Genomic DNA, 26,594 nt, shown 5'->3' on the forward strand with positions numbered 1-26,594 from the left:
CTCCTGATTGGTCACCGCAGCCGTTTGCCGGAGCTCACCGCATGCATGGAGTCTTAGCTTTATAGTCCGTTCTTTTAGCTGAAACACCGCGAATAACGACGTATATGTGTTGGGTCTATAAGTCGAGTGAGAACAAATATAATTATCTCACTCTAACTTATTATTATTACTCCAATTCAGTGCATTTAAAAAGACCAGTTTATGTTAAACTTCCTACAGACATTCTACAAATGGCGGATGCTCTTTTGGCGCGTTCATGTCATCTTTATTTTATTCCATTTAATTTTTCGTGGTTACAATTCCATGACGTCGGTTGAAGGTCAGTTTACGAAATGTGCGTTAAATATCATTTGCATAATGATTTGTACTGTTAATTAATTAACTGATAATTAACAATTTCAATTACAGGCACATCAACATTATAACTAAAACTCTTAGCAATGTCGTCCCAGAGGAGCAAGTCAGCAGAAAGCGACGTCGGAATAAAAATTCACGATACATTAATGGCTATCAACGATATTACTCTGAAGATGTAAGTCTTTTTTTTCTTATATCATTTTTTTCATATATAATTTTACATTCATTTTCTAAAGCTCTAATTTTTATTGAATTCCTTCTTTGATTCCTGTACTTCCTTTTCACTAGCAATGAATAATCAGTAAGAATGATATTAGAATTCAAACGATATTTGATATTTTCAGAAAGAAGGAGCTGGAATTGATCGAGGAACTTGTGAAAGAAAATGGGCACTTGTATACTGCAATTACTACAGCTAATGAAACATTATCTTGGAAGGTTCAAAAAATGGGATTAAATGTGGAACATATTATGAATGAGGTCAAAAGCAAAGACAGATTGGAACCGAATATTTTAGGTACGATTACTTCGTCTGAAATTACAGAGCGGTTGTTGAGTCAAATGGATATCTTAGATATAGAATGATTTTTGCTTAATTAATATATTTTTTCTGAACTTCTACATAAAAGTTATAAAATTCTTCAGACCAATATATACATTGTACAAAAGAATGATCTTTCTAAATTTCCCTGATATTATTTTACGTATATATTTAATTTTTGATTAGCAGTTTGCAAAATATTAAATTATCAAAATAGTAAATAATATTATGGCTATAGCATAAGTAATATTCTAACTTTACAATTTACCATAGACAATCCTCCATATGCTTATAGTTTTGATTCTGTCAACCAGTTGAATTTTTGTTCCTTACGATCTGCTTGTGGGTTAATCATAATATTGATCAAACTGGGACTATCAGTTACCTGAAATAACATCTTTTCTTATTATCTATCCTTTTTAATATCCTTTTTAATCCATTTAAAAACAGATTTGATCTTAATAAAATATTACCTGGAAAGATAGTTTCAATGCCTGTTGTATATCCTGCACTGTGGTACAAAAGTGTCCTTTCCTTCCAAACATCTCCATCATCTTTTCATAATGAGTTTCGGACGTTAAGGAAAATGGAGGAGTTCTGAAATGATTATTACCGTCGTTTACATTCACATGTATCTACATACATGTGAGACAATATCAAATTGAAGCAAATGTGGGCACGTTGATGTACGAGAAAAAGAGATATATGGTTGGGAAATATCTAACAATGCAGTAAAAATGCAGTAAGAGATGCGTACACTTGCGTAGGATCTCCAGATGATTGCACTTGTCTGAAGGTCTCCTTATCAAGACCACCGTATATACCATTATTATTCACAATTATAATAATCACCGGCAATTTGTACCTGTATGGAGAAAGGAAGGTCGACGAGATTATAATAACGAGATATGTGACATTCCGCGAAATGCAAAACACGTGTTTCCTCGATTATTTCAGCTAAGGCTACGTTACCGAAACATCGTCTCAATCTCCATTCCGGAAAATCCGAAAGCGCTGTCTCCTTCCACGCAAATCACCCTTTTCCTCGGTGCTCTCTCTTTGCAATAAAGAGCGGCTGCGATCGCGAATCCGAGCCCTACGCCCATAGTGCCGAATGTGCCGGCGTCCAATCTATGACGAGGCAAATCGTTCAAGAGGATAGTTCTACCAATATCCATTGTATTAGCTCCCTCGGAGCAAATGATACAATCTACAAAATCAGATTAAAGATATAGAGAAGAGAAATAATAGGAAAGAAAGACATGGGTGAGAAAGAGAGAGAGAGGGAGAGGGAGAGGGAGAGAGAGAGGGAGAGAGAGAGAGAGAGAGAGAGAGAGAGTATATAATTACAAAAATCTCTATTAATAACTCATTCATGCGAGCAGTTCTCTAATCCAAGTGGTATTAATTCATATATGATTGTATGTTTTATAATTTAATATCTACATTTTAAAAAATATCTCGCGTTCATTGTGGGATTTGCAACGATACAAAGTATACTCACCTTTCGGTATGACATCTTGAATATGTGTAAAGACCGTGTAATAATTCAGGGGCACGTTGGTGTCCAACGACATGCGCTACAGGAGGAGAACGAGGAGAAAATGCGCAAAATTAATCACACAGAGGCGAAACGATCTTTATTCAGCGCGTGGTCGTAAAACAATACTCACGTGAAGCAATTGCTTATTCTTCTTGACTTTCTCCACGAGCTCGCTCCACCATGTGCCACGTCGGTCGACTCGCCACTTTCGACTTTTCAACGCGCACGCCAAAAGATTCGTTGCTGGCGCAATGTCGGACTGTATGGCAACGGCGGACGGTACGGAATTGTGCAGTTCTTCGGCGCACAAGTCAATCTGTGTGTATTGTTTTTACGTTAACACAGAAATTAACTTTAACACACATACACACATATATAGTTGGCTGCTACATGTACAGAGATGTACAATATGAATATATTTTAGCCGGATAAGCTATAATATAATACTTTCTTCCAGAACTTCCAGAACAAACTTTCTTCGTGCATCAATCTACCTGTATGACTTTGATGGTTTCCTGAAACCTGGGTGGTCGGCCAAAATGGAGCATCCAGTTCAGTCTCGCGCCCAATAACAGCACTACATCGGATTGCTGCAAAGCGAACGTCCGCGCGCTGGAGACGCAATGCTCGTTCGTGTCTGGTACGACTCCTTTACCCATGGGGGTCGGCAGGAAAGGCGCAGCCGTCAAAGAAATCAGCTCTCGCACCGCGTCCTCAGCTCTACCGTAAGCGGCTCCTGCTCATGTATGAAAACACAACAGAGAGAACATTGTCGAGGAAAAGAAGAAAAACCGGAAAGATTCGAGAGTGGTCGAGAGGAATTTTGTGAGCTCACCCTTGCCAACTATCACTAATGGTCTCTTCGATGCCATCAGTATATCCACCGCCCGTTCGATCAATCTCACGTCGGGATACGACAACGGCGACGGTGGACAAGGCACGACCTTCGTTATTTTGTTCTCCTCGACATTCTGCGTCAACAATGTGGCAGGTAAGTCGAGATACGCGGCGCCTATGAATGACACAAGACATAATCAAGCAACAAAGATTGGTGATTTTCTAAACCTGCATGAAATAGGCGTCACTTTCTAATCTTCTTAAAGAAGTGATAAAAGCAAAATTTATGGAAAGAATAAAACAAAAAAAAATATATACATATAAAGAAGGAAAAATTGTCGTAAGAGATAATTGTTTCAGGAAAAGAAGATGGGAAAAGGAAAAGATATAGAGCGATATATCCTCCCCCCCTCCAAAAAGAAGGAACAATTTCTCTACCTGGTCTACCGTAAGTGGCCAGTCGCACAGCTTTCTCGACGTGCATCGGTATGAGGGTGGCCGAGGGTGGCCTAGCGGCGTATTTGCAGTAAGGTCGGCATGCTTCGACCTGCGGCCACTCCTGAAATCCGCCGATCCCTTCGTGATCCTGAGGACAAGATCCGCCCAGGACGAGTACCGGCCTGTCGAAATATTTTCTTCGTCAGAACGTAAATTTCGGGAATTTATTGTAATTCATACGGTAATCGAGACACCCATACACATGTACACGACTGATAAAAAAAGTAATGTGTCGCGTATCGTTTCTCTGTCGAGAAAAGAGTCAGCAGAACACGATAATGTAATCACGCGACTTTGCGTCGCCGATATCAACGCGAAAAGATTGCAATCGGAAAACGGAACAGAGACAATCTCCTCCGCGTCGTCTTCCGGACATGCGACGACACCGGAACGGAATCTGCGTTAATATATAAAAAAGGCATCAAGATCCGTTTGTATCTCGTGATCTCGCAATCCGGCGGAATTTCCCGTAAATCTCCCGCAGCTACCTTATGTATTATGTATCTTCGCGCGTTACGTACTGTTACAACCTACTTTTAATCGGGCCTCACATTATGACCGTTTTATCGCAGAACCGAATAATCGTTGATGACGATCGTCCTCGGTCGATACTTTCTAGAAGCGAATCGCGCGCTAAAATTCTCGTTATATCGGTCGGTGGGCCACTCACCAGCAGTTCACCTGCGCGTTCGCCATACCGCCGATGACGTGCAGTACGCCCGGGCCGGACACGCACAACACCACCGCAGGTTTTTCTAATGGAAAAAGAAAATTCCACATTTCATCTCTCCCTTCGTATTTCTACTACCTTCGTCCTCCATATTTTACGTCAAGTATTTACTTTTCAAGCCAGCAAACACTAAGCGACAGTAATATTATTTTCTGTCTCTTTGCTACTATCTTAGTATTATCTTCACACCTTTCACTATTAGTATACTTCCCACCTTCTCTTGACTCAATTTTGCGTTGTAATCACATAATTTCGAAGAACTAATCGGGGATTTGAGTTTTCCAGATAATTGAATAGTTGTTCAACATACTCCAATAGGTTTTTATACCCAATAATTCGTTTGTGATTATTTATAACAAATCAAAGTTGAAAAAAAATGCTTTTTTTAAGGAAAGATCGATTCCTCGGAGAATATTGAATGTATAGAGGTTTGAAATTTTCACCAAATATTTTTCTGATGTTGTACAAAAACATAAATATTTTTCAGTATTTTTTTGCAGGTTATATATATATTTTTTTATAACAAATATTTCTACAAAAACGGCCGAAATTTGATTTTTTTGCACTTTTTAGCTCTATTTTCCTGGTTTTTTCATTCTGTATCTCCATCTTATCTCCATACTGTCAATATTATTTTACTCAAAAATTAATGTTCAATCTCTAGTAAGCATAAATATGCAGTATTGAACATTTTCCCACATAAATTTTTTCCAGCTCGATCGAGTTCCATCGTCTAGAATCACATGTTCTTATTACGACCTGGTCATTATTTAATAATAATTGGAATTTTCATTAATTTTGTACATCATGATCGCCATATTGAGTCCGCCATTTTTTATTTTGCAAATCTGACTTTAGATTCGTAATCAGCGACCCAAATAACGTAGGACTACCAAATATTTTAATAATTTTCTCAAGGGAAGTTGTTAATTCAGCAGTAAAAGGGTCAATACCAAGGTATACTATCATCTTCTATTTATATATAATTATATTCATTACATGTAGGGCATATAAAGTATAATATGATATTTATTATTATATTTATTACATATAACTATATTTATAAAATAATACTTTAGCGAGTTATATCGAATAAAAATGACATTCAAGTGCCATTGAGACGTTTGGAAGAGATGCTTTTTGGATGACGGAAACGCTCGCCCAGGGATTACAAGAAACAAGCACTTTGTGGAAAGCTTTTATGTAAACAAACAGTAGCAGCGGCTCCGATATGTCGAGAAATTCGCACTTACGCGTCAGGTATCCGTAGGCTTGCGCGGCGTAACACGCGGCTTGCTCGTTCCGGAAGCCCAGGTACTCCAGGCCGACGGCTTGCATGCACATGGCCAGTTCGATCACAGGGTGACCCATGATGCCGAAGACGTAAGTCAGACCCTGCGAAGCGTTGTTGGTGACGTGAGAAAGAAAGAAACAGAATCCAAGATAATAAGGACCTCTATTGTCGCGCAGGATCCTCGCGCGCGTCGCGAGAACTCGGTTAGCAAGCGAGGATTGTAATTCGTTTGCAAGCCGGAGGACTACTTTTTTCCCAAAGAACTTGCCGAATTGCACACAGATGCAGTGAGTTGGAGTAAGACAAACAAGTGCATTTTGTTTCATTCTAACGTATCGTTGAGAAGACGTTCTTCGTAAAAGAGGAACATCGATTTCCGTTTAACCAGCTTTGTGTCTCTTTCTCTCTCTCTCTCTCTCTCTCTCTCTCGCGTCTCGCTGCCGTCGTCGAAGCGACGAGCGATCGCTGATCGACAGTGTCTTCGTGTTTATCAGCGTGGTCGACGGCGCACGTTCGTTGCACTCGAACAAAAACGAAAACCGCCGGCGTTGCTTTCGCACGGCCAACGAGGGTCAGTGAGATCGACTGGTGTGTCCGACATGTATCGAGAAAACGACGAACGTGCACCGCTAATTGCACCGTCAAGGAAACGTGAGTACACGACCGATACGCCCGATAAGGGCTATTTTTGATTGTGTGTAACGTCGATTACAGCCGCGCCGTGCATGAATGTGAAGTCGCAAGATCGATTCGATGGGCATTATCAAACGGCGCCGTTTGCTCGATTAGACGGCTGCAAGGAACGTCGAAAGAAACACGCGCTTTTTGTTTTATATTTCATCGAGTCGCCGATTGAGAGGTTCGCGTCTCGTTTCTTTCTTATTCCATTCTAGCTTGTGACGAAATCGTCAATTTGGCGGTGATTCAAAGTGAGGCGATAAGTGAGGGAAGATAAGGACGGGAAACAAGAGGGAGAGAATATGCTGAATCGTTGTGTTATTCATAAGAAATTATTGAAATATATATGTATATGGGGTGATTTGGTTCTCAAATTCACTTGACGACGAACAAAAGCCGAGAGTGTACGTGCAGGAAACATCGACTGTTATTATTCCGTTAAATATATGTTTAGTCACTCGTTTGTAAAAAAATATCAAGTTAACGTTCGGAACGCAATGGGGGGAAAAACGAAGAGCAGCGTCCGATGGAAATGGAGTGAGGAAAATTTTAGAGACGTTAGATGAGCGTGTATGGAATAAAACTCCAGTATAGATAAAGGTCCGAAAGATAGAACCGTGACCTCTAGATAAACTCGTTTGATTTAATTAGTCGCAGCCAACATACACGCTGAATTTCAAAATGGAAGGTACGGTGGTTCGGGACACAACGGATGTCCGACGAAGGAGAGAGTAAATTTTTCGAGAATTTTTTCGGTAACCGTAGGTCTGCTCGTTTTCGAAGAATTTTTGCGCTAATGCACATCGATGCGATGTAAGTTAGAGTGAAAGAAAGTATATACTTATTTCACTCGAACTTATTGTGATAATTTACAAGTTCGTCGGGAAAACGAACTGTTTCTATACAACGAACAAGACTATTTCTCCTGTCGAATCATCGGCTTCGCTCTGAATTTCTGCGTCCACAGAGAAAGCGTTCAAATCGTTTCGAAACTTAGACTGGAACTCTTTTATCGATAAAAATGGCTCTAAAAGCGACGTAGAAGCCTTCTCATTGGCTATAAAAGCCACTTTTACCGATAAACGAGAGTTCAGAGAGTACATGCAGACCTGTTTCTTGCCGCTGAATTAGCGTATACTTCCAGATCTTAAAAAGAAACTGGTGTAGAAGAAACTTATCGATGAAGAAAAGAGCTCCAAAGTACAGTCAGCTATAAAGAACGAATTTCTCGTCTCCCGAACTCCGGCGCGATCATAACCTTTAAATTCACGCACGAGAATTCTTCTCTCTGCGAAACGACCTATCGATATTCAAATGTGGCGATTCGCCAGAAACTCGTCGATGTTAATGAACTTGTGACGAAGCATTTTCGCAGCAAAGAGACCTTCGGAGGGAAGATTATCCCTAAGAATCATGGAAACTCCAGTTCGACGAACATCGTCTACGGACAATCCCGATTAATGCCTCGTCACTATGTGAAGCAAAAATCGATGTTTGCGTACCTGCTTCTTCAGAGCCTCCGCCATGATTTGGTTGCCGTTCTTCATTTTGACGTTCCTCTGGAATGTGACTGACGCGACTGAGCCGATGATACGACGATACGCGCTCAGGTGCGTAATCAACGATCAGCTGACGGTTATATCACTGACGATGCTTCGTATGTTGCCCGCTCACCAACTATTGAAGATACGTTCGGGGAGTGCGTTATCAGTCTTAAAGCGCCGTTTTGTCCCTATCATTCATTAGATATACAAGACATATAAAATAACCCAACATTACCAACAGCATGCTCGAAGTAACCAGAACACGGCTTAAGTGAAATTATTAATACGTCGCGACCATTGAACATGCATACTTGTTGCGTCACACGCGATGACTGTTCATTTTTATCGCTGATAAAAGGAGTGAGAGAGTTGAATGACGCAGATATAAGTGCAACGAAGAACGAGTTGGTTATAAAAATTTACTTATTTACACCGTTCAGATGACACGAGAGAAGTATGTTAAAAAAAAAAGAAAAACAGCCAATTTTTGCCCTCGATTGCCAGCATGTAAAATTTGCATGGTTTTTTTATAATTTTTTAGCCGTAGAATCATGTGACATACGTTATAATGTAAGGAAAATGAGTAAAAACCCGAGAAATAGGATCTGATATTGGAGATCGCCTTAAGTTTAGCTTCAGGTGCTTCGATCTTAAGATAAACTTAAAGTAAAATATTTTCCAGACGTCTCTAAGATGTCTTTTGAACGTTTCTGCTGTGTATATCTTATGTTATTACGACTTCTGTTTCTGTGTATATCTTATGTTATTACGACTGATACTTAAGAAACATTTAAAAACACTTAAGAAACATTTGAAAAAACGTCTGAAGAGGTAGGCCATCTTCTACGCGTCTTTTAAGAGTTTCTGCTACCGAAGTAGCAAAGTAGCGTCGAACGGTGTATCAATAATGTTTCTTACGTAAACAATACGTCGCTAACATTCACGCCATCATGGTCGCTGAGTACCTGCGCATACAGCACGATCTTCCAAAAGATGTCTAAAGGCGTCGGAAAAGCGTTATAATTTTCTTAAACATCTTTCAGACGTCTTTTAGGACTGTATGCTGTTAGACTTGTGCGTGGGTTGCCTCGGGCCTTAAAGATCTCTCAAAAGCATTCACGTTCCTTTCGAATCCTTAGAAGTTACCGTTATCTGGACGTTTTTAAGCGCAATATTACTTCAGGAAATTTCAACGCCATCGCGGCTTGCGCGACTCCGTTAGCGGCTGTCGCAAGGATCGATTGGAAGATTACTCATTAATCCTCCGTTGGTCGCAATTTATGAATATTTTTCATCCATGAATGGTCGCAGTGTACCTTCACATGTGCATTGATTTTCTCATAATTTTCCTCCACTTCTTGAAATGATTTTTCTTTCATCAGCACTCAGCTATAACAGACCAGACACTGAAAAACAGTGAGGAACAGAAATTGGTAAGTATTAGGGCGGATAAAAAACTTGAGGTCGTATAGCAGCGGCGATTATATCTCAATAATAGCCTCAACTATTGATGTATATCTATTGGTTATTGTAAGTAACGGAGGAAAAACGACTTGCGCAAAAGTAACTAGACGCGCACGTGGAGCGCGCGAGTCGATTACACACTCACAATGGCACCTGCGTGTTTGCTGGCCGCGTCTCGTACGTGTGCCAAATTGTTAATTCGCGCACAATCAACCGATTCTCTTCGGGTTTTCCTTGAGAGACAATCGGTGACGATAGTACCGCCGACAAATTTTTACTCGAACGTCTTATGACATAACATCCCGATAACGAACGAAACAATTTTAAACATACGCAAATTCCAACATCGTAATTTCTCCAATTCGTACCTCCAAAATAATTAGACAAACCACGCTTTATTCGTATTTTCTCAATCGCTCTCGTATTTGCATAGTTGTTAAACGGAAGATAGAGCTTGGAGAGAAGTAATCGCGTCGCCGAACACGGAAAATTCCGTTAGTACCACTGAAGTTACTGTTGCTGCTCGGAAAGCATAGGGAAAACTTGATTACATATGGAAAAGAAGAGATTGCTTGAATTAGCGCAACAATGAACGAAGCGAGTCATTTTGGCCGAAGGAAACAGAACCTCTGGTTCTTACAAATCAAATCGGTTGAGAATTGAATTCAGTTATAACGTGTAAAAGAATCTTTCCTCGACACGTTCGGTTCGTTCATTTCCACGTTAGCTCAAACAAGCTCTTCCTTCTCCGTGTAAGAGCAGAAACGTTCCTGATTCGGGAGGTTTCTGATCGGACGGTCGCGTACGCAATGATCTCTCAGTTGACTTTCGATGCAGCCGGGCTTCGTTCAGACGAATCTTCTCGCTCGATATAATTCCTCCTCACCGAATTTTCATCCGGGCACCCCACTTGCGGCTGCACGAGGATCTTCCTTTCTCGCGAAGAAATTTCAATTTCCCTCGATTTTCCCGCTGTCGACGTGGAGATGAAGTCGACGAGATTAGCTGCGCGGTAGAACAGGTTCCCTCGGAGATTCCCGCTTCCGCCGTTTCGTCCCTTTGTGCTCGACGACGTTCGCTGAAAACATTCGTGGAATGAGTCTATTGTCGGGCAAATCCGCATAGACAATTTCTTGCCACTCTCGATTTCCAGGCGATTTTAAAGATTCACCACGGGTCTCCCCCGTTGCTCGTGCGCGCTTGGCAACTACGTACTTGGCCTAGATCGAAACACGTCGCTCCGCTGAGCACAATAGCGTGCACGCCGTACGTGAATCGCCGTGACGTCCCCGCGGATGGAAGCCCGCCGTTCGCAATTTACCTTCGCATTATCGCTCGATAATTCCGAATGTGTGCCAGCGACGCGCAGGATATCAGCTACTACCGATCAGCTCTGTCGTACGCTCAATCGCAGGTACCTGCCGCAACGACAATTTAGATTTAGTTTTTCCTTTGCAATTTCAGCATCTTGTCCGAGACGGCTTTCGCGACGCGGACAATTGCTGAGTTTGCTTTCGGATTCGGAGCGACGATTTCTTCGGATTCCTTTATAACGAGTTTTTAATAACAGAGAGAGTCGCGATAATCGGTTTTCGTTATCGTTTCACGCTACCAGCGAGTTATTAGTGTTCTCTCTCTCTCTCTCTCTCTCTCTCTCTCTCTCTCTGGCGTTCTCTCATTATATCCTCATTTCTCGCAGGCCTCGCAGGAGATTCGAAGCACCGTTACATCACCGCCGCTCTCGCGACATTTCACACTTTGCGTCGGATCGGAAACCCTGGCGTTTATTCGTGCGATAAACGTCCGAGTTTCAAGTTCAATGCGAGAAACGAATCTAATATACTGATATTCTTTCGTTTTTACCGCGCACGTAATCCGACACACGATATTACACATGAATCACGACTATCGTAAAATACGCCATCAAGGCTAATGTGAGACTCACGGCGAAACGTTGCATTTGATGAAATTTTTATTCTTTTATTGATTTCTGGTGAAGAAAAAAAAATGTACGATTGTAAAAATTCTCGTGAAAAACGTCTCAAAGAGGTCTGAAAAACATCTACAAAAAGTAGGACTGCTTTAGGACGTCTGCAAGATTCCTGTGTTCTCACTTACGATCATTTGGACTTACGACGTCAGACATGAGAAAATAAAAATTCTTGCGAGATCTTGCGGGGAAATGAAGACATGTTTATAAGAGGACCCTTGCAATCAGTCGAGCAGGATTAAAATAGTCCAATACTTTTCTTTCTTTCTATCGATAAATAAATAACCGTGAAAACGAACGTGACAAAACCAAGAAAACAAATTTCAGAGAGGTAGGTTAATTCGACGATAATTTATCGTTTGTTAGGGAACAACCGAAACATTCCCGTTTCGGGCAGCAGGATATTCTGAGAGATATCTCAGTGGCAAAACTTCCGACGATCTCCGATTTCTTATCGGAGCGGTTCGAGTGATAAATTTCTGAAACAACTGTATTTGCGAGAGTATTTGTATATTTATTTTGTTGTTCGACATCGGTTAAAAATAGAAAACAGGTTTCTATAAAGCTATTTTCAGGATATACCTTTTTGTACCAACATATTTCGTAAGAATGTTAAGTCCGCTCGTTTCTGATTCGTCATCGGTCAAGAACGAGGTATCAACAGATACAACATCAAAACTACGAAACGGACCAAAGCGACCGGTTTATAATTCCCCGTAAAGATTACACACAAATGTACGTAACAACCTGTTTTCTGTCTTTAACGTCGACGTCGAATAAGACTAATAAGACTAACAAATAAATAAACATTCTCGTCCCTGCATTATTTCTCAAAGGCTTGAACCGCTCCGGTAAGAAATATAAGTCGCGCGCATTAATCGTCGATTAGTTTTCCGAGGCATCTCGCGGAAGATCCCGCTGTTCGGGACGTGGGACGTCCGCCGGAATCGCTCGTTATCGCTCGTTATCGCTTTCCCAGATATCCGGAGATTTTCCATCCCTCGGCGAAACCATGGAGCTTCTTCTCTCCTACCTTCTCAAGCCGTCGCCGCCGCCGCCGCCGGCGTACGCTCGTCCTCTTCCAGCGAGATGCTTAAATAGACCGGCACGATGACCAATGTCACTAGTCAGTCATCCCCATTCGAGCCTAGACGAAGGAGAGCCAAACGGCGGCGGTCCCCACGCCGAGTGCGTGAGCACGAAACCCGACAACGAGAATGTCGCGAATCCACGACGTCGTGTCCACGCAGTGCGCGCGCCAGTACGTCGTCGTCTCAGAAATCTCAGCCTAGGAAAATCGTCGTAATATGTATCAACGGTTGCAGCAATTACTGTGCCCACGTGAGTCAAGTTCTCCCTTTTCTCTCACCTGCACTGCAAACCCGAACCGTGTGTTATTTTGTCACGTATAAGCTGTGAGGCTTTCTTCACGCGTTTCTTGTCGTCTGAAATCACGTCACTTGATGCATTTCGATATTCACTTAACGCGTTTGAACGCGTTAAACGACGTGTCAAAATAACAGAACTCGGGTTTGCAGCAGGGTGTCCTTTTCTTTTTCGGCCTGTTTTCGCCGCCGCGTTACCGAGTTCCGATTAGCTGCGCGTTTACTCGAGGTTGCACCTCGCGCAGTCGGTCGCTGTCGGTTGCTGACTGCCAATCGCTCGATTTTCGGTAATCCGCGGCTGTTCCACGGCGCGACACACCTCTCGGGGCGGCTTCGTTCCTCGTCATCCTTCGGCCTGGAAGAAAGGAACACACATGCTAACGCGTACACGCGCTGGAGAGCGCGTGGCGTTTTAACGCTTTTGCATCTCAACTCGGTGACCCGTTTTCACATATCGCGCGCTCGCGCTCGCTCGTGATCGCCTAGGTGAACGCGAATTTCCCCCATCGTCGTTTTTATTAAACGCCGCGCGCGCGCGCGCGCGCGCGCGTTCGCGCTCTTACTTTCGGCACTTTTCACGCAGCTTTCGACCGGCGCCCGCGTTACGCTTGCTCGCTCGCTCGTTGTTCTATGCGCGCCGAAATCGCGACCGCTACCGCGTCCTTGTCGTTCCTCGCGACATCGTCTCTCCTTCGCCGTTGATTCGTTGAGGAGAGTTGGACCTCGGCGAGGATTTGTAAACATCACGACGGTGGCCGGATCGGCGAGGATCGACCAGGATTCTCTAATCACGCGTAGGGCTCGGTTTTTCGGGACTCGAATTTACTCGAGATACATTCTGAATCCTGGCAAGTTCTCGGTCCCCTTCAGTGAGGAATATTAAAGAAAACAACAACGTTAAATCAAGACGGAGATTCCTTTTGTTTTCTCTATACAGGATACAAGTTTGATGCTATTCTTGAAAAGAGAATACATTGTTCTTTGGAGCACATTGAGTTATTGTTAGACTCGCGATGATTATGTTTGAAATATATTATTAAGAAAATATCCTTCGCCGAAGATAACTATTGAAGATAGATAGGAGATAGCCTTAGAAGATAGCAAAACGAGTGATCATTTCTCTCAGCGAATCATGTTTCTCTTCTTCTAATGCATTTGCAAGTCTCACGGCCATATGTGCACTATTGTCTGCGGAATAGAGACTGAATACATTTTTTTTTTCTCTGATAAAGTTAACTGCGCATGAAACGGTCGCATTGCGGGTTGTTGTTCACGGGCTTACACGGTAATCAGTTACAATAGCAGGACTCGAAATGACACGTGTACATTGTAAATATAGTGGCCGCTTTTATTTAAATTTATTTATACTTCTGGCGTGTGACAGTCGTGGCTCTCCTTTTATTTAGAGATATTTACATTCTTCATGAATCCTTCATGGCATTCGGATGTCTCGTATTGATCGTCACTTCGGCTCTTGTCATGATGAGTGACGATTAGTGTGATCACTTAATTAAGACCCACTCTTAACTTCATAAAAAAACAAAGAGGAGTCTTCAAATCGTTTCGCGAGCGATTGCACGTAACAAACGCGAAGGGACCGGCGAGGATTTTTCTCCGAGTTCGGCGAATTTGCCGCGAAGGATGTAATCGGAAATACGAGTCGTCAGTCGACGGTGGGAATTATCCGTGGGAAACCAGCGACGAGATTCGAGGGCGTTTTCTTTGCTCAGCGAAATTAACATAAATCGTTCAAACGTCAAATCGCGATTCGCGCAATCCCGGGCGTATTTTGCACGCACATGAGCGAGTGACGCGATGAACGTTTCGCGAAACAATTAGAATGAAACGTGCAAACGTGTGAACTCGAAGCTCCTCGATGCAATATTATTAATCGTCGTCCAGTCGGCATAGCAACGCTCCCCGTCGTTTCATGTCAGTCGACAAGATTCCTTCGCCTTCTACACGAATTTACCGCGTTACATCTCACCGAGGTTACTAAATGCATTCCATGTTACGCGAAACCGTCCGCTTGGTTCGTACGACGGTGACATGGAAACTTTTACGTAAGTGCGAATTGTGACAATATGAGATGTATCAAACATTATTAAAGCAAACCGGTTTGTCTTCGCAATTCTTTATCCTTATTCTCCTTCTCCTCCTCCTCCTCTCCGAGTAGGACATAAAATTATGATGACATCAAAGTGACGAGGCAATGACCGAATTCTTATGAAAACATGAGTTTTCCTCATCACTTAGACTTATGCCCAATTTCTTCACCTCCAGATAAGTTGTCGATAACTTTATTCATACCAGATATCTGCCAGAATCGGTTTTCTTCACCTTTGTAAAGTTATATCCGATAGATAAACTTATCCGGTACCTGAAGTAGCGGATATCTGGCAGATATTAATTCCAGTGCCCTGACATAACTGAAAAATTATAATAATATGTAATCTGCTGTTGCTGCTTTTATGAGAACAACACATGGATTTGTTACTCATGAATATTAATATTTTTGAATCTGATGATAATGATGATGATGATGAGGAATTTGTGACAAGGAGAGGATTATACAATAAGAAATAAACCGAACAATTTTCAAGCGTGAAATGCCACAGAATTTTTCGAACGATTTCATTTGAAAAAGAATATAGTGCTCGAATTATTACATGCAATTGAAGACCGATTGTTAATACTGTGGAAATTATTTTAATTAGTTAACACTAGCCCGGACAAGAATATGTCGCTAGCAGAATATGGTGATTTGTAGCAAATTTCTTAGTACATTTTGTGTCAAATGCTAGTAGTATGAAGAATGGCTATCCGTTAGATACGTAACCAGAGGTTTTGGTGAAGAAAACGAATTTTTAGTTATCTGACGGATATCCTTATCTGGAAGATAGCTATCGGGAGGTGTGAAGAAACCGGGCATTAGACGTCATCATGATTTTCTGTCCTGCCTGGGTCCGAATCTCTATGGATCCTCTTTCTTCTCGGAGGGAACAATTGTTTCCTGTGTACTACCATGCCGTTTGATCTATCTACTTGTACAAATCAATCGTCAATCTCTCTAGTAAGACAAATATAATAGAGACAAGAAGAAGGATAGAATAGAAATGAAAATAGAAGTAAAATAGAAATGGGACCTTCTGCTTTCAAGTAGAACGATTGTTCTAGCCATTTTCGCGTTCTACTCTTCTCTTCTAAATAGAATAGATCTCTTTTTTTCTTTCTTAAGATTAGTTTTTCAACAGGACGTACAGATATTCCACTTCAGAAATTGCCTTCCAGTCTCAATAGTTCGGATAACTTTCAATTGCCGCCAAGGTATTCAAGACGTACTATTCGCTATATATTTGCGTGCATTTATCATAACTAGTTTGTAAAACAGGTAAATGTTATTAAGCCAGCAATTCTCCTACAAGTCCCACCAGAAGATAAGAAACTATGATAAAATGTATAATGATACACCAAGAGATAATTACGGAGATAAGAGAAACGATGTTTCAACATTCGTTTACAACGTGCACGTTTGCCTTTACCCCAGAAATTGATGCTCACATGCGAGAATGAGTAAACGTTATTCTCTCTTGATACTCTGGTATTTTCAGAGAGAAATAGCCAATCGGTCGACATCTTTGACTTTCTGCAAGCTCCGATTAATCTAATCGGCGATTAACCAGCAGAATTGATGATTAACAAAATATAGTAACAAGCAAAATATTAGTAATTTAATAATACTCTATTAAAAATATTCGGTATAATCAATAAATCGATCAATCTGCGTGTGTTAATAGAACAGAATAGTTATACTACTTGATTGATGGAACTCTTTTAAATACTGCCTGTAAAGGAAAAGGACACGAATATTTCTTGCTCGTTTTAGCAAACAAACCGTCACTTTTGCTTTCCACATCAGCAACTCTACCAGGTTGCGAGTTAATCGTGTCGATCAGTTTGAATAGGGTTTGAAGAGAGTCACCGTCAAAAAAGTCACGAGTAGAACGATTAGAAGAACAACGGAGCGGCCGCGGCGGCCGTTCGATCTCACGAGACGTTCCTTCGAGTCGGGGCATGCTATTTGACCGTTCCTAAACGATACGGACACTCGTCTGTGCGCGTCATGTTTGCAAAACATCACGAGCGAAGGTCTCGTGAACATCGCGGGGCGAGAGCTTAGCGAACGCGCGAGACGCGAATCGACAGATCCCGTTCCGGCCTCGATTTAACTCACTCTCGACACACAGGATGGATCCCGATGCGTATTCTGATCTGCGTGATGACCTTCACCGCCTGCTGGACCAGCTACATGTGCCGGCTGCAGATGCCGATCTTGGCAGTGCCGATGATCCGCGAACGGCCGGTCAACCATACGAACGGTGTATGCGTATTCGATGAGCCGGCCGAGTCTACGCGACAGCGACGTTCCATCGTCCTCGACGCACTCGACCCGGCTGGCTACCTCGAGAGCTACATCCTGGAGCGGATCGAGCTCAAGCAAGCAGAGTCACATTGGCGGCAACGCCGTGCCGCAGAGGTGGTGACGCGGTCACCGGACGCACCCATCGAGCTGTTCAGCGGCCTGCCCTTCGACTGGTCCCCGGAGGTGCGAGGTCAGCTGATCGCCGCGTACAGCTACGGCAATGTGCCCGGCAACTTCATCGGCGGCTACCTGGCGCTGCGCTACGGGCCGCGGAAAGCGGTGCTCTGGACATCGCTGTTGGCTGCGGGGATATCGCTGCTGAGCCCGATCTTCGCGCAGATACACTGGGGTGCACTGTTGTCCTCGAGGATCATCATCGGTGTCACCGGCGGCGTCATCTTCCCCGCGGGCCACACCATGGTGGCCAAGTGGGCGCCACCGAACGAGAAGTCGCGCTTCGTCTGGTCTATGCTCGGCGGCACCTTCGGCACGATATTCACCTATCCGATGGTAGCCGCCATCGCGGAGACCGTAAACTGGGAGTCTGCTTGGTATATACCGTCCTTGCTGATGTTCGTGTGGATCATTGTCTGGGCGTTGATCGCTTACGACTCGCCCATGGAGCATCCGGGCATTACCCTTGAGGAGAGAGAATACATCTTGAGGTGAGATCTTGGGACGAGACGGCAGTGAAGAAAGTGGTTGGTAGTCATCGAGTGCTGATCTCAACTGACCCGTTCGTCTTGAGTTTTGAATATTTATGAGGAAGATGGAAATTGTACGCAAAACTATATTGTACTTTCTCTCTCTCTCTCTCTCTCTCTCTTTCTCCGAATTTTGTCCAGTGAAATTTCTGAGAGAAAACAGAGCGACGGCGAGAGATCGCGCGAATTTCTACAACTCTGCAGATGGATCTTTCTCCGCTGTGAATCGTCGAGTGAATATTTTCACTCTAAGGTGAAGAGTGAAATGCAATGTGTACGAAGAATTCGCTTTGCACGAAGAAAAAAGTAATTGAATTAATGTGGCAACGAGCGAGTCGAACGTATTTCGAACTCTGAAGGGGTTCCAACGGAATTTCCGAGTCCACTTATGAAGCAAATTCAGTTCTAAGAAATTTGGTTTCTTTTCATCAAAACGCTTTTAGTTTGCTCATCGTCACCTTAATTCGACCAAACTTTTTCGCCGTGTGCACTCGAGTGAAGCAAAAAGACGATCTCTTCTCCATAGCTTCGCAACGGGATCTCCAGTTTGTTTTCAGATATGGCTTTAGCGCGACCAGAAGTCAGTCTGACGTTCGGTTTTCTTACAGCTCGCAGGCGGGAACAGTCCGTCCTGAGAAGCCCACGTGGAAGCAGACACCGATAAAGAAAATATTAACATCAGTGCCGTTTATTAGCCTGGTTATATGCCATTTTGGGAATCTCTTCTTGCTGTTCTTCTATCAAAATTCCTTGATGTTGTACCTGACGAAAGCATTGGGATTCCAATTGACGAAAGGCGGTGCGGCGGCGGGTGCACCGTGGGCAGGCAGAATGTTATTCGGATTTTTCTTTAGCTGGATAGGCGACACCGTCAAGAGGAAAAACCTCATGCACGTCACGATCCTGCGAAAAGTCGCGACCATATTCTGTAAGAAACTTCAACTAAGAAAACTTCAAACTAAGAAATGACAATTCCGGCAAAAATTCGTGTTCCAATCTCTCCAAATTTCTTTGAGCGAAACAGAATCGAGCGAATTTGAATTTGCTCGTATATTAAATCATCGAGAGACTCTTTTCATTCCTGAACTTGAAGACCGAATTTCATGTACTTCGTTACCTCACTGGATCAAATCCTTTCTATTGTTCTTTAAATTGTCAAATTGTTTCGATTGGCACATTCTGGTATATAAACCAAGGATACGAATATGAATTAACTCTACAGTTTTGTTAAATTTATTCGAATCACACATATACGTATATATCTTTTTTACGAGGATATTTTGAGAAATTTTATATGTACCCTTAGTTTTGCACTCACTTTTGTGTCACATTTCTACTGTTACTTCCAGTGAACTCTCACACGTTTTGAGTGAGATTTCACTCCGAGGAATTTGAAGAGCACACGGTCGAATAGTCTCACGTTGCTCGCCAAAATTCAGATTTTGATTTCCGAAGATGGGAATCCCGACGTTCGGATATCTAAGATATCTAGTATAGAGAACTCATACTTACGTCACAATTCCAAACGTAACGTGCATACGATTATTCCTGTTTCTTTCGTCATTCTAGCGCATCTTTTACCTGGAATCTTCCTAATATTAGTTGGCTACGTTGGTTGTGACATAGTGCTCGCGAACGTCTGCTTGGTGTTGGCGTTGGGCTTCAACGGCGCCGCGATTATCTCCAATTTGTCGAATAATCAGGATCTGGCGCCGAACTTTGCCGGCTTTCTCTACGGTATCATGAACACGGTCGGTTGTATCTCCGGGATAATTATCCCGCCTATGGTCGAGGAGATAGCCGGGAAATACGGGGTAAGTGTAATCTTCAATTTCTCAACAAATGATTAATTTATCCTTACATGTACAATTGCTATACTGTATTTACTTAACATAATTGGAATAATTTTATAAAAAAAAAAAAAAAAGAAAACTAGACGAATCGAGCGAAGAGCATTCCCAGTCGTTTCGAAAATTCCACGATCTTGCAGATCGGTCTCTCTCGTGTTTCTTAATTCGGCTGGTTCTTCACGTCGGACGTTCATCCGCGCGCAATTTATGACATTCGCTTTAATAACCACTCGTTGCATAATCCCGCGGTTGCCTCCATGTAATCCGTCTTGTAATCACAGCTGTATTTTTCCTCCTTTTCTTTTTATGCAAATCTTGATCGCGCGACATCGCTCTTAATGCGAGTCACCTTCTCGTAGAGAGTTTCCAATCGAGAAGGAGGCAAGCGATGACGACGCAAGTGACATTATGCAAGAATTTCGATTGTCGCAAAGTATTTCCTTCCCCTCTCGGAAGGCTCCCCTTTTTGCACGCAAATTACACCTTCGTTGCACAAATCTTATCGCATGCATATTTTCTACGGCATTCCGAGATCTCAATCGTGGCGTCGTTACGCAAGTAAAATCATCATTACTCGCGCGCGGCGACGTACGCCGAGTGAGTGACGTGTATCCGAAATACTCATTATAATTTTCCTACGATGTCTCTCGGGAGAATCAACGGCTGTGTGTCATCGCGTCACTGTGTTTTACTCGCATTACCGTGCGGTGTCGTTTGTACTCATCCTTGGAAATTTCCAAGCGCATTTCGAAATGCCTACGTCGATAAATCCCGTTACCCGCGTATACGATTACGCTGCATCTCGATTTTAATGTTAATTCATTGTTTTTTCTTTTCCCTTTTTGTATTTGTAGAACCCGATCGATAGATGGCAGACGGTCTTTTGGATCGGTGCAGCAGTTTGCATCGCATCCATGGTCATTTTTCTGTTTGGCGGTAGCGGCCAGATTCAGAGCTGGAACGAGATTCAGCCTGAGCAATCGAACGACCAGGAACTAAATAGGACGAAGTAGCAGAAGAATTAAACAATTATAACAAGTTCACATCCCTGGCCACGAGACATTTAGCACAGAGACATTTTTCAAACTTTTGACTCTCCGGATGAAACGGAAGTATGAAAGAAATTACCAAAAAGATCGTGAAAAACCTATTTAGGACTAAACCTGAAGCAAGTTTTATAGAAATAAAAAGACAAAAGAAACTCAACTCGCGGTAATTGACACGTCCTCATCCTAAGAGTCATGAATTCGACGATTCTTTACATATAAGCATGCGGTCAGTGATGATCTCTGAGATTAGTCCTAAAGATCAGAATTTCACAAGGACTTTCCATAACACGAAAGGACAAGCGGATACGTTCGGAGTCACCGAACGCTTTCAGTGTGACAATCGGTGAGTAATGAGTTAATCGTCCGTGAGATACGCGCTACTTTGCGAAATCCGTCGCTGCCGTCGAAATTGTTCTCTAGTTGCGATAAAGGAGCATCTTTCGCGCGCATGGCATCCCAACGAGGGCAGCGTACTCCTTCACCTCGCGCTCCTCTTTGCGCGTAATTTGGTGCGCCAGTCGCGCCTTGTAAATCTTGTACGGCATCGCGACCTGATTGTACAAAACTAGTACCTGCAAAAGATAACCTCGTTTGAGCGCAATTTTTTATATAATTAACGAAGAGAAGTTTGACTTTCGATAATGTTGATATATATATGTGTGTGTGTGTGTGTGTGTGTGTGTGTGTGTGTGTGTGAAAATTATATCTGACACACTGATATGACGTATAGACTGTCATAAGTAATTTCCGATTTTTCCGCCGTCTTTTGCATGCACTGACAATCGTGATGAAGTTCGTATTAATTACCATTCCTGTTCTAATAATTTAAGCAATTTAATAATATCAGGTAAAGATAATTGCGAAGTAAATAGTGCTCACAGATACTCGTTTTATAATTCTATGTTCGAATCTTCAATTATATTGCAAGGTACCTCTCGAGTGTCGACTACACCATCCTCGTCGATAGCGTCTATATCGTCGTTCAGACGACTATACTTCTCGTTGTCCAACTTCGCCAAGCAGGGATCAATATCGAACCACATGTACGTCTCGGGACATAGCAGCTTCGACGGACGCATTCTCGCTTTGTATCGCATCTTCGGACACGTGTGAATGTAAAAGCCCATGTAGTAATATTTCAGAGCAGGCGCGACCTTGCTTAGTTGCCTGGTCAGGTAAACCTCCCGCAATGAACTGTGGGAATAACGCATATTCGGAGACGTTCGTGACTTCGATCAGCTTCGAGGAAATAACTTCTACAAACCTAAAAGTCCCCAAGGAGAGCTGACCATAAGCCGGATCGTAGAAGAAGTATACGCTCGAAACGCACGATGGCAAAATGTCTATCACTCCGACTGCTATCAATTCATTGTTCAGCCAATACTGTTCGTGGAAAGAACCGTATCCCTGTGGTGGCCCGCTGCTGTCGTCGGGTACCCATGGCTTTAAGATACAACGTTTACGTTTCACGAGCTATTTCATTTTGTCACGATCACCAAAGTATTAATATAGAATTATATTATCAATATTATAGAAATACTAGCAGCACTAGTAAAAATACTACGACCCAATTTAAAAAAATACACTAGTATAACATATTATAACTAAAAAATAAACGATTGTAAGGCTCTTCGTTTCAAGTAAAAAAAATAAATAAATAAATAAAAAATAAAAAGGGAGCGATAAGTGGCTTATCGGTTTCCATAAAAACTTAAAAGCCGATCGTTTCCATTGTTTCTTATCAGCGACAAAAAATTCTATGACAGACTCTGCGCTATCATGTATAATGTAAAATCATGTATAATACATTTAGTATATACAGCAATACACTTGTCTTGACAAGACACAAGCACTGAGCTTCGCTATGAGAGCGCGAGAGAAAAGCTAATTCGCGAAAGTGCTTGCTGACAGTGTTTTAAAGATTGAATACATGATGTACCTGTAAAGGACTCTTTACGAGAAAGTTGACGAATGACTTTCGGTCGCATTCCTCCGGTGAGTCGCCGTGTATCGCCATTTGATACTTTTTATAAACGCTCGCGCTCGCACCAAGAGTGCTAAGAAATTCGTCCGACATCACTCTCACCAATCTCATCTGATAAATTTATAAAGATGTATTCTTGTAACATGTAAACATGTGTGTATGTGTGTATGTGTGCTAAATTTTGAGTAACAAGGTATTATTCACTGCTACAATCGTCGGTCAATCGAAAATGAGTTAACACTTTCAAATGAAAGTCACATCTTCGTCGATCAATTGATCGAGAAAGAAGAGGGGTCCACTTTGCTCCAATTATGACATTACATAGCTGACTCTGCATAACCGGCTGTTACAAGACCGACGTCTTTGATATATACGCGATTGCGGAGGTTTCAATTAGAGCTCATCAAATCCATCGATACACGGCGGAGAACCGAGAGAAGACGAGTCGCAAAAGCGCACAGCTATCTATTACAGTTTTCTATGCAATGTTATGACGTGAGAAATTACAAATATCTACTGCTACAATCTAAGCTAAAATTTCGCTAAATTTCCCTTTTATTTCTTTTTTATCTCTGAATATTTGGAATATAACGATGCAAATGTAACGACGGGTAGTTCTGCGTTGAGATACCTGGAACCAGTGTCGGGCATTAATCGACTAAAATTTTGGTCGACTAAAATAATCCAAATTAACATTGCATAAATCATGATTGCATGATAATGATTCTTTCAATCGATTACCTTGATTTGGTTAATAATTAATTTCATCGATAGATTGAATTATTCGTAATTACTTATATGACAATTGGTTAATTTTGCCTATTGATTTTTCGACTTATGTTACTCGACCATGATTCTTTTACCAATTAATGCCCAACACTGCCTGAAATCACATGTGTGTAAATTTTCATGTTCGTAATGTGGATCCGAGATCGGAGTCATGAGAGTATCTTAAAGCAGGTTCTGTCCGTTACGAGAGATCGATTTTATAAACAATTACCTGCAGAGGCGACTTCACGAGAAATCTCGTATACTGTTGCTCTGTGACTTTCTCGGCTGGCGTCCCGTGTATCGTGGTTTGATACTTTTTATAAACTTCGAAAGACTTTTTCGAGGTCTTTAGGTATTCGGAACTCATCGGCGCTGTTCTAACCAGTCTCATCTTACAAAAATCATGAATTTAGCACAGATTCGATACGAATTTCGTAGTATAGTGTAACAAACACAAACATGAACGAATAAGAGTCGTATTTTAGTAGGAATTGCTCATCTACGGAAATTTAGCGCTACAATTGAACTTGATTTATTGTCCGCTGTAAATATGATAAAAATTGGAGAAAAGAGGACCATGTTGAGAGAACAATATCGACCGTGTTAACAATCAAGTGAAATACGAAATATCAATTGTTCATTATTACCTCCAGCTTTTTCAAGCCAGTGTACACTTTGTCGAACAATTCCTCCAAGCTCTTGGCGCAATTCTGTTGTTTTTTCTCTCTCATGATGCTCTCGATTTCACTTTGTGATTTACCCTGAGCTAATAACTTATTTTGCTTACGTTCTATCCGTAGGAGTTTCGCTTTTTTGCGAGGCACTGTATTGATATTTTCGTTACTAGAGTGCGAAGCACTTTTCTTTTCTGAATTTATTAGTTGTTTCTGATTGCTAGTTGAGACGGAGATAGGATTTTTCGAGATATCAATACTTTTGGTTTCTACTGGATCAACTGGCATTCTTTTACCGACTTCATCGTTGACAGATGAGACATTAATCTTAGATGTATTCTTTTGTGCTCTTGCGTGATGCTTTGCATAATTCAATGCTTCTTCATTGTTTATGTCTGTAATAATTAAAATCACAAAGTTATATAATATGAAATTGTCAGACAGTTTCAGCATTTAATATTATTAGTCAAATTTATGTTTTATTATACCTATGTTATCTTGTTGATCTTCACTCATATCTACATTATCATTTGCTATTTCGTTTCTTAAAAATTTCACCATGCGCTTTAGAACTTTCTTCTGAGATTTTGATATTCTAAAATCCAATGCTTCACATCTAAAAATTGTTATTAAATCTCATTTATATTGCTTTTATATTCTTCACAGGATGCTCAAATATAATTTTTTAGGGCATAATTTTTCTGAGATGTTATATTCTGAGATGTTTATCATTGCTGATAAAAATCATACAATGTAAATTAAAAAAGAACATCACTTACTTAATAGTATAAAGTGGACAACAGGTTTGCTCCAGTGTGGGCTTATAACAATAACTGCCACTTCGTCTCCATCCCCTATCTATCAAGCTTTGATAATCCTGTACTGTCAATGAATGCGCCCACATGCCTAATATCAAAATACAACATAAACCATTATTTCTTAAAGGTATATATTTATACTAGATTCCGATATAAATAAAAACAAGGTGCATAGACTTATAAACTAATATTATATAATATTGCTAGTTACTTTTAAGACAAACATGCAATTACACTAGATTATGTCAATTAAAAGAATCATTTGGACTTGTTGGATAACGTTACATAATATTATCTGTTACACTTAAAACAAATGTATTTACATCAGCCTTTAATGCAAGTAAGAGAAACATCCAGACTTGTAGACTAATATTAAGAATTCTTGACGTGACGTGACGTGAATAGTGTTTTATACTGGAACATTAAGATAAGTCTGTTGGCACTCACCGTGACTGAAATTCGTATTGGGGCTTTTACAGTAGCCGCACTTGTATCCCTCATGTTCCGCATAATATTCCACGATACTATAAGATTGTTTAGCCATTTCTGCTGTTCGGTGATAGCTATTTGTCGTTGGGAAATCACTAAAGTACAAGTGCTGTCACATGTTTCAAAGCAACCATTCGGAATCGCTCATTATAAATCTATAACTCTTGGCAACGAACGTGCGATAAGTTTCACGTTCAATATTAGCGGTTTATTATTTAAAAAATAAATAAATTACAACGAGCTTAAATCGCTGCCATTTGTAGCGCGACGTCTGTGATGTCCATGTCGGGAAACTGAGCGCACGCAAACGGCGCAGCACTTTGACCTAACCCAACTCCAGAGTAAATACCTTTAAATTACCATCTGATAAATCTTTATTGACTTTCATAATTCGGTTCTATCATATGGAATCGAGAGTGTAACAGTAGGATCAATGAGGTGAGTTCAACGAATGTTAAGCCAGCGGCACACGATGCTTGTTTTCGTGCTGGATTGTTTGCTAAATGAAAATACTGCGTTTTGATTGGTGCATTTTCATCCATCTTCGGAAATGTACCAATCAGAACGCAATATTTTCATCCAGCAAGCAATCCAGCACGAAACAAGCACCGTGTGCCGCTGGCTTAAAATATGAAATCGAGAACAATAATAGAGATTAGCTTAATTATTACATTTCTGAATCCACCAATTGAGCGATCGGTCGAATGTTGTGTCACCAAATCAGGCCAATCATCATGTTTGAATACTGACACCTGCTTTTTCCGCCGAACGAGCTGATTGGATACGTGCGAGTTCATAGGTTTGTTTTCTATTGCTAAACTGGCTGCACTAACTTGCACTTATTCTCTTTTCTCCCTTTCACTAATCCCTACATGCATATCCTATTTCTTTTTATGTTCCCTGAGTGTTCTCAGCTAATTCAGCGATAAAAAACAGACCTTTAGAATTTCTGCACTTTCAGTTTCTCTCCT

At 41.5% G+C, this 26,594-nt stretch overlaps 4 protein-coding genes and 2 long non-coding RNA genes across 13 annotated transcripts; 3 read left to right on the plus strand and 3 right to left on the minus strand.

Annotated features, from left to right (window-relative positions):
• The first annotated feature begins 44 nt into the window (after positions 1-44).
• LOC105189079 (uncharacterized) lies at positions 45-3,126 on the plus strand. Of its 3 annotated transcripts, XM_025306638.1 has the most exons (4): positions 49-319; positions 409-532; positions 702-874; positions 2,899-3,126. In XM_025306638.1, exons 2-4 carry the CDS (start codon positions 441-443, stop codon positions 2,958-2,960), a joined length of 327 nt encoding a protein of 108 aa, XP_025162423.1. In that variant the 5' UTR covers positions 49-319; positions 409-440; the 3' UTR covers positions 2,961-3,126. The 3 variants fall into 3 exon arrangements, with proteins under 3 accessions (XP_011149244.1, XP_025162423.1, XP_011149243.1); XM_011150942.3 differs by lacking the exon at positions 2,899-3,126 and having other exon boundaries at positions 45-334; positions 702-1,133; XM_011150941.3 differs by lacking the exon at positions 2,899-3,126 and having other exon boundaries at positions 50-319; positions 702-1,133.
• On the minus strand, positions 1,130-8,350 carry Hacl (2-hydroxyacyl-CoA lyase). Of its 2 annotated transcripts, XM_011150940.3 has the most exons (13): positions 8,258-8,350; positions 7,981-8,155; positions 5,760-5,901; positions 4,447-4,531; positions 3,717-3,898; positions 3,277-3,453; positions 2,936-3,177; positions 2,572-2,757; positions 2,403-2,478; positions 1,871-2,108; positions 1,656-1,763; positions 1,372-1,495; positions 1,130-1,283 (listed from the first exon to the last, which is right to left on the minus strand). In XM_011150940.3, the coding sequence occupies exons 2-13, from the start codon at positions 8,023-8,025 to the stop codon at positions 1,188-1,190; spliced, it is 1,701 nt and encodes a 566-aa protein (XP_011149242.1). In that variant the 5' UTR covers positions 8,026-8,155; positions 8,258-8,350; the 3' UTR covers positions 1,130-1,187. The 2 variants fall into 2 exon arrangements, with proteins under 2 accessions (XP_011149242.1, XP_011149241.1); XM_011150939.3 differs by lacking the exon at positions 8,258-8,350 and having other exon boundaries at positions 7,981-8,232.
• Positions 3,184-4,510, plus strand: LOC112590361 (uncharacterized). Its single transcript, XR_003114149.1, has 2 exons — positions 3,184-3,432; positions 3,639-4,510. It is a non-coding gene; the product is annotated as an uncharacterized LOC112590361 (long non-coding RNA).
• Positions 5,733-21,769, plus strand: LOC105189077 (sialin). 3 transcript variants are annotated; one of them, XM_011150936.3, is made up of 6 exons: positions 5,868-5,889; positions 6,295-6,451; positions 17,109-17,949; positions 18,597-18,916; positions 19,558-19,802; positions 20,693-21,769. In XM_011150936.3, the coding sequence occupies exons 2-6, from the start codon at positions 6,400-6,402 to the stop codon at positions 20,849-20,851; spliced, it is 1,617 nt and encodes a 538-aa protein (XP_011149238.1). In that variant the 5' UTR covers positions 5,868-5,889; positions 6,295-6,399; the 3' UTR covers positions 20,852-21,769. The 3 variants fall into 3 exon arrangements, with proteins under 3 accessions (XP_011149240.1, XP_011149238.1, XP_011149239.1); XM_011150938.2 differs by lacking the exon at positions 6,295-6,451 and having other exon boundaries at positions 5,733-5,889; XM_011150937.3 differs by lacking the exons at positions 5,868-5,889; positions 6,295-6,451 and adding an exon at positions 12,630-12,817.
• Positions 12,915-17,229, minus strand: LOC112590362 (uncharacterized). Its single transcript, XR_003114150.1, has 2 exons — positions 17,096-17,229; positions 12,915-13,216 (listed from the first exon to the last, which is right to left on the minus strand). It is a non-coding gene; the product is annotated as an uncharacterized LOC112590362 (long non-coding RNA).
• On the minus strand, positions 21,282-26,102 carry Ate1 (arginyltransferase 1). 3 transcript variants are annotated; one of them, XM_011150931.3, is made up of 9 exons: positions 25,582-26,101; positions 25,096-25,222; positions 24,805-24,932; positions 24,290-24,711; positions 23,872-24,033; positions 22,827-22,982; positions 22,152-22,330; positions 21,820-22,081; positions 21,282-21,459 (listed from the first exon to the last, which is right to left on the minus strand). In XM_011150931.3, exons 1-9 carry the CDS (start codon positions 25,676-25,678, stop codon positions 21,304-21,306), a joined length of 1,689 nt encoding a protein of 562 aa, XP_011149233.1. In that variant the 5' UTR covers positions 25,679-26,101; the 3' UTR covers positions 21,282-21,303. The 3 variants fall into 3 exon arrangements, with proteins under 3 accessions (XP_011149233.1, XP_011149236.1, XP_011149237.1); XM_011150934.3 differs by lacking the exon at positions 22,827-22,982 and having other exon boundaries at positions 25,582-26,102; XM_011150935.3 differs by lacking the exon at positions 23,872-24,033 and having other exon boundaries at positions 25,582-26,100.
• Between the last annotated feature and the right edge of the window lie 492 nt (positions 26,103-26,594).

The sequence above is a fragment of the Harpegnathos saltator genome, unplaced genomic scaffold (assembly GCF_003227715.2).
Source record: "Harpegnathos saltator strain DR-91 unplaced genomic scaffold, Hsal_v8.6 scaffold791, whole genome shotgun sequence".
Classification (NCBI taxonomy): domain Eukaryota; kingdom Metazoa; phylum Arthropoda; class Insecta; order Hymenoptera; family Formicidae; genus Harpegnathos; species Harpegnathos saltator.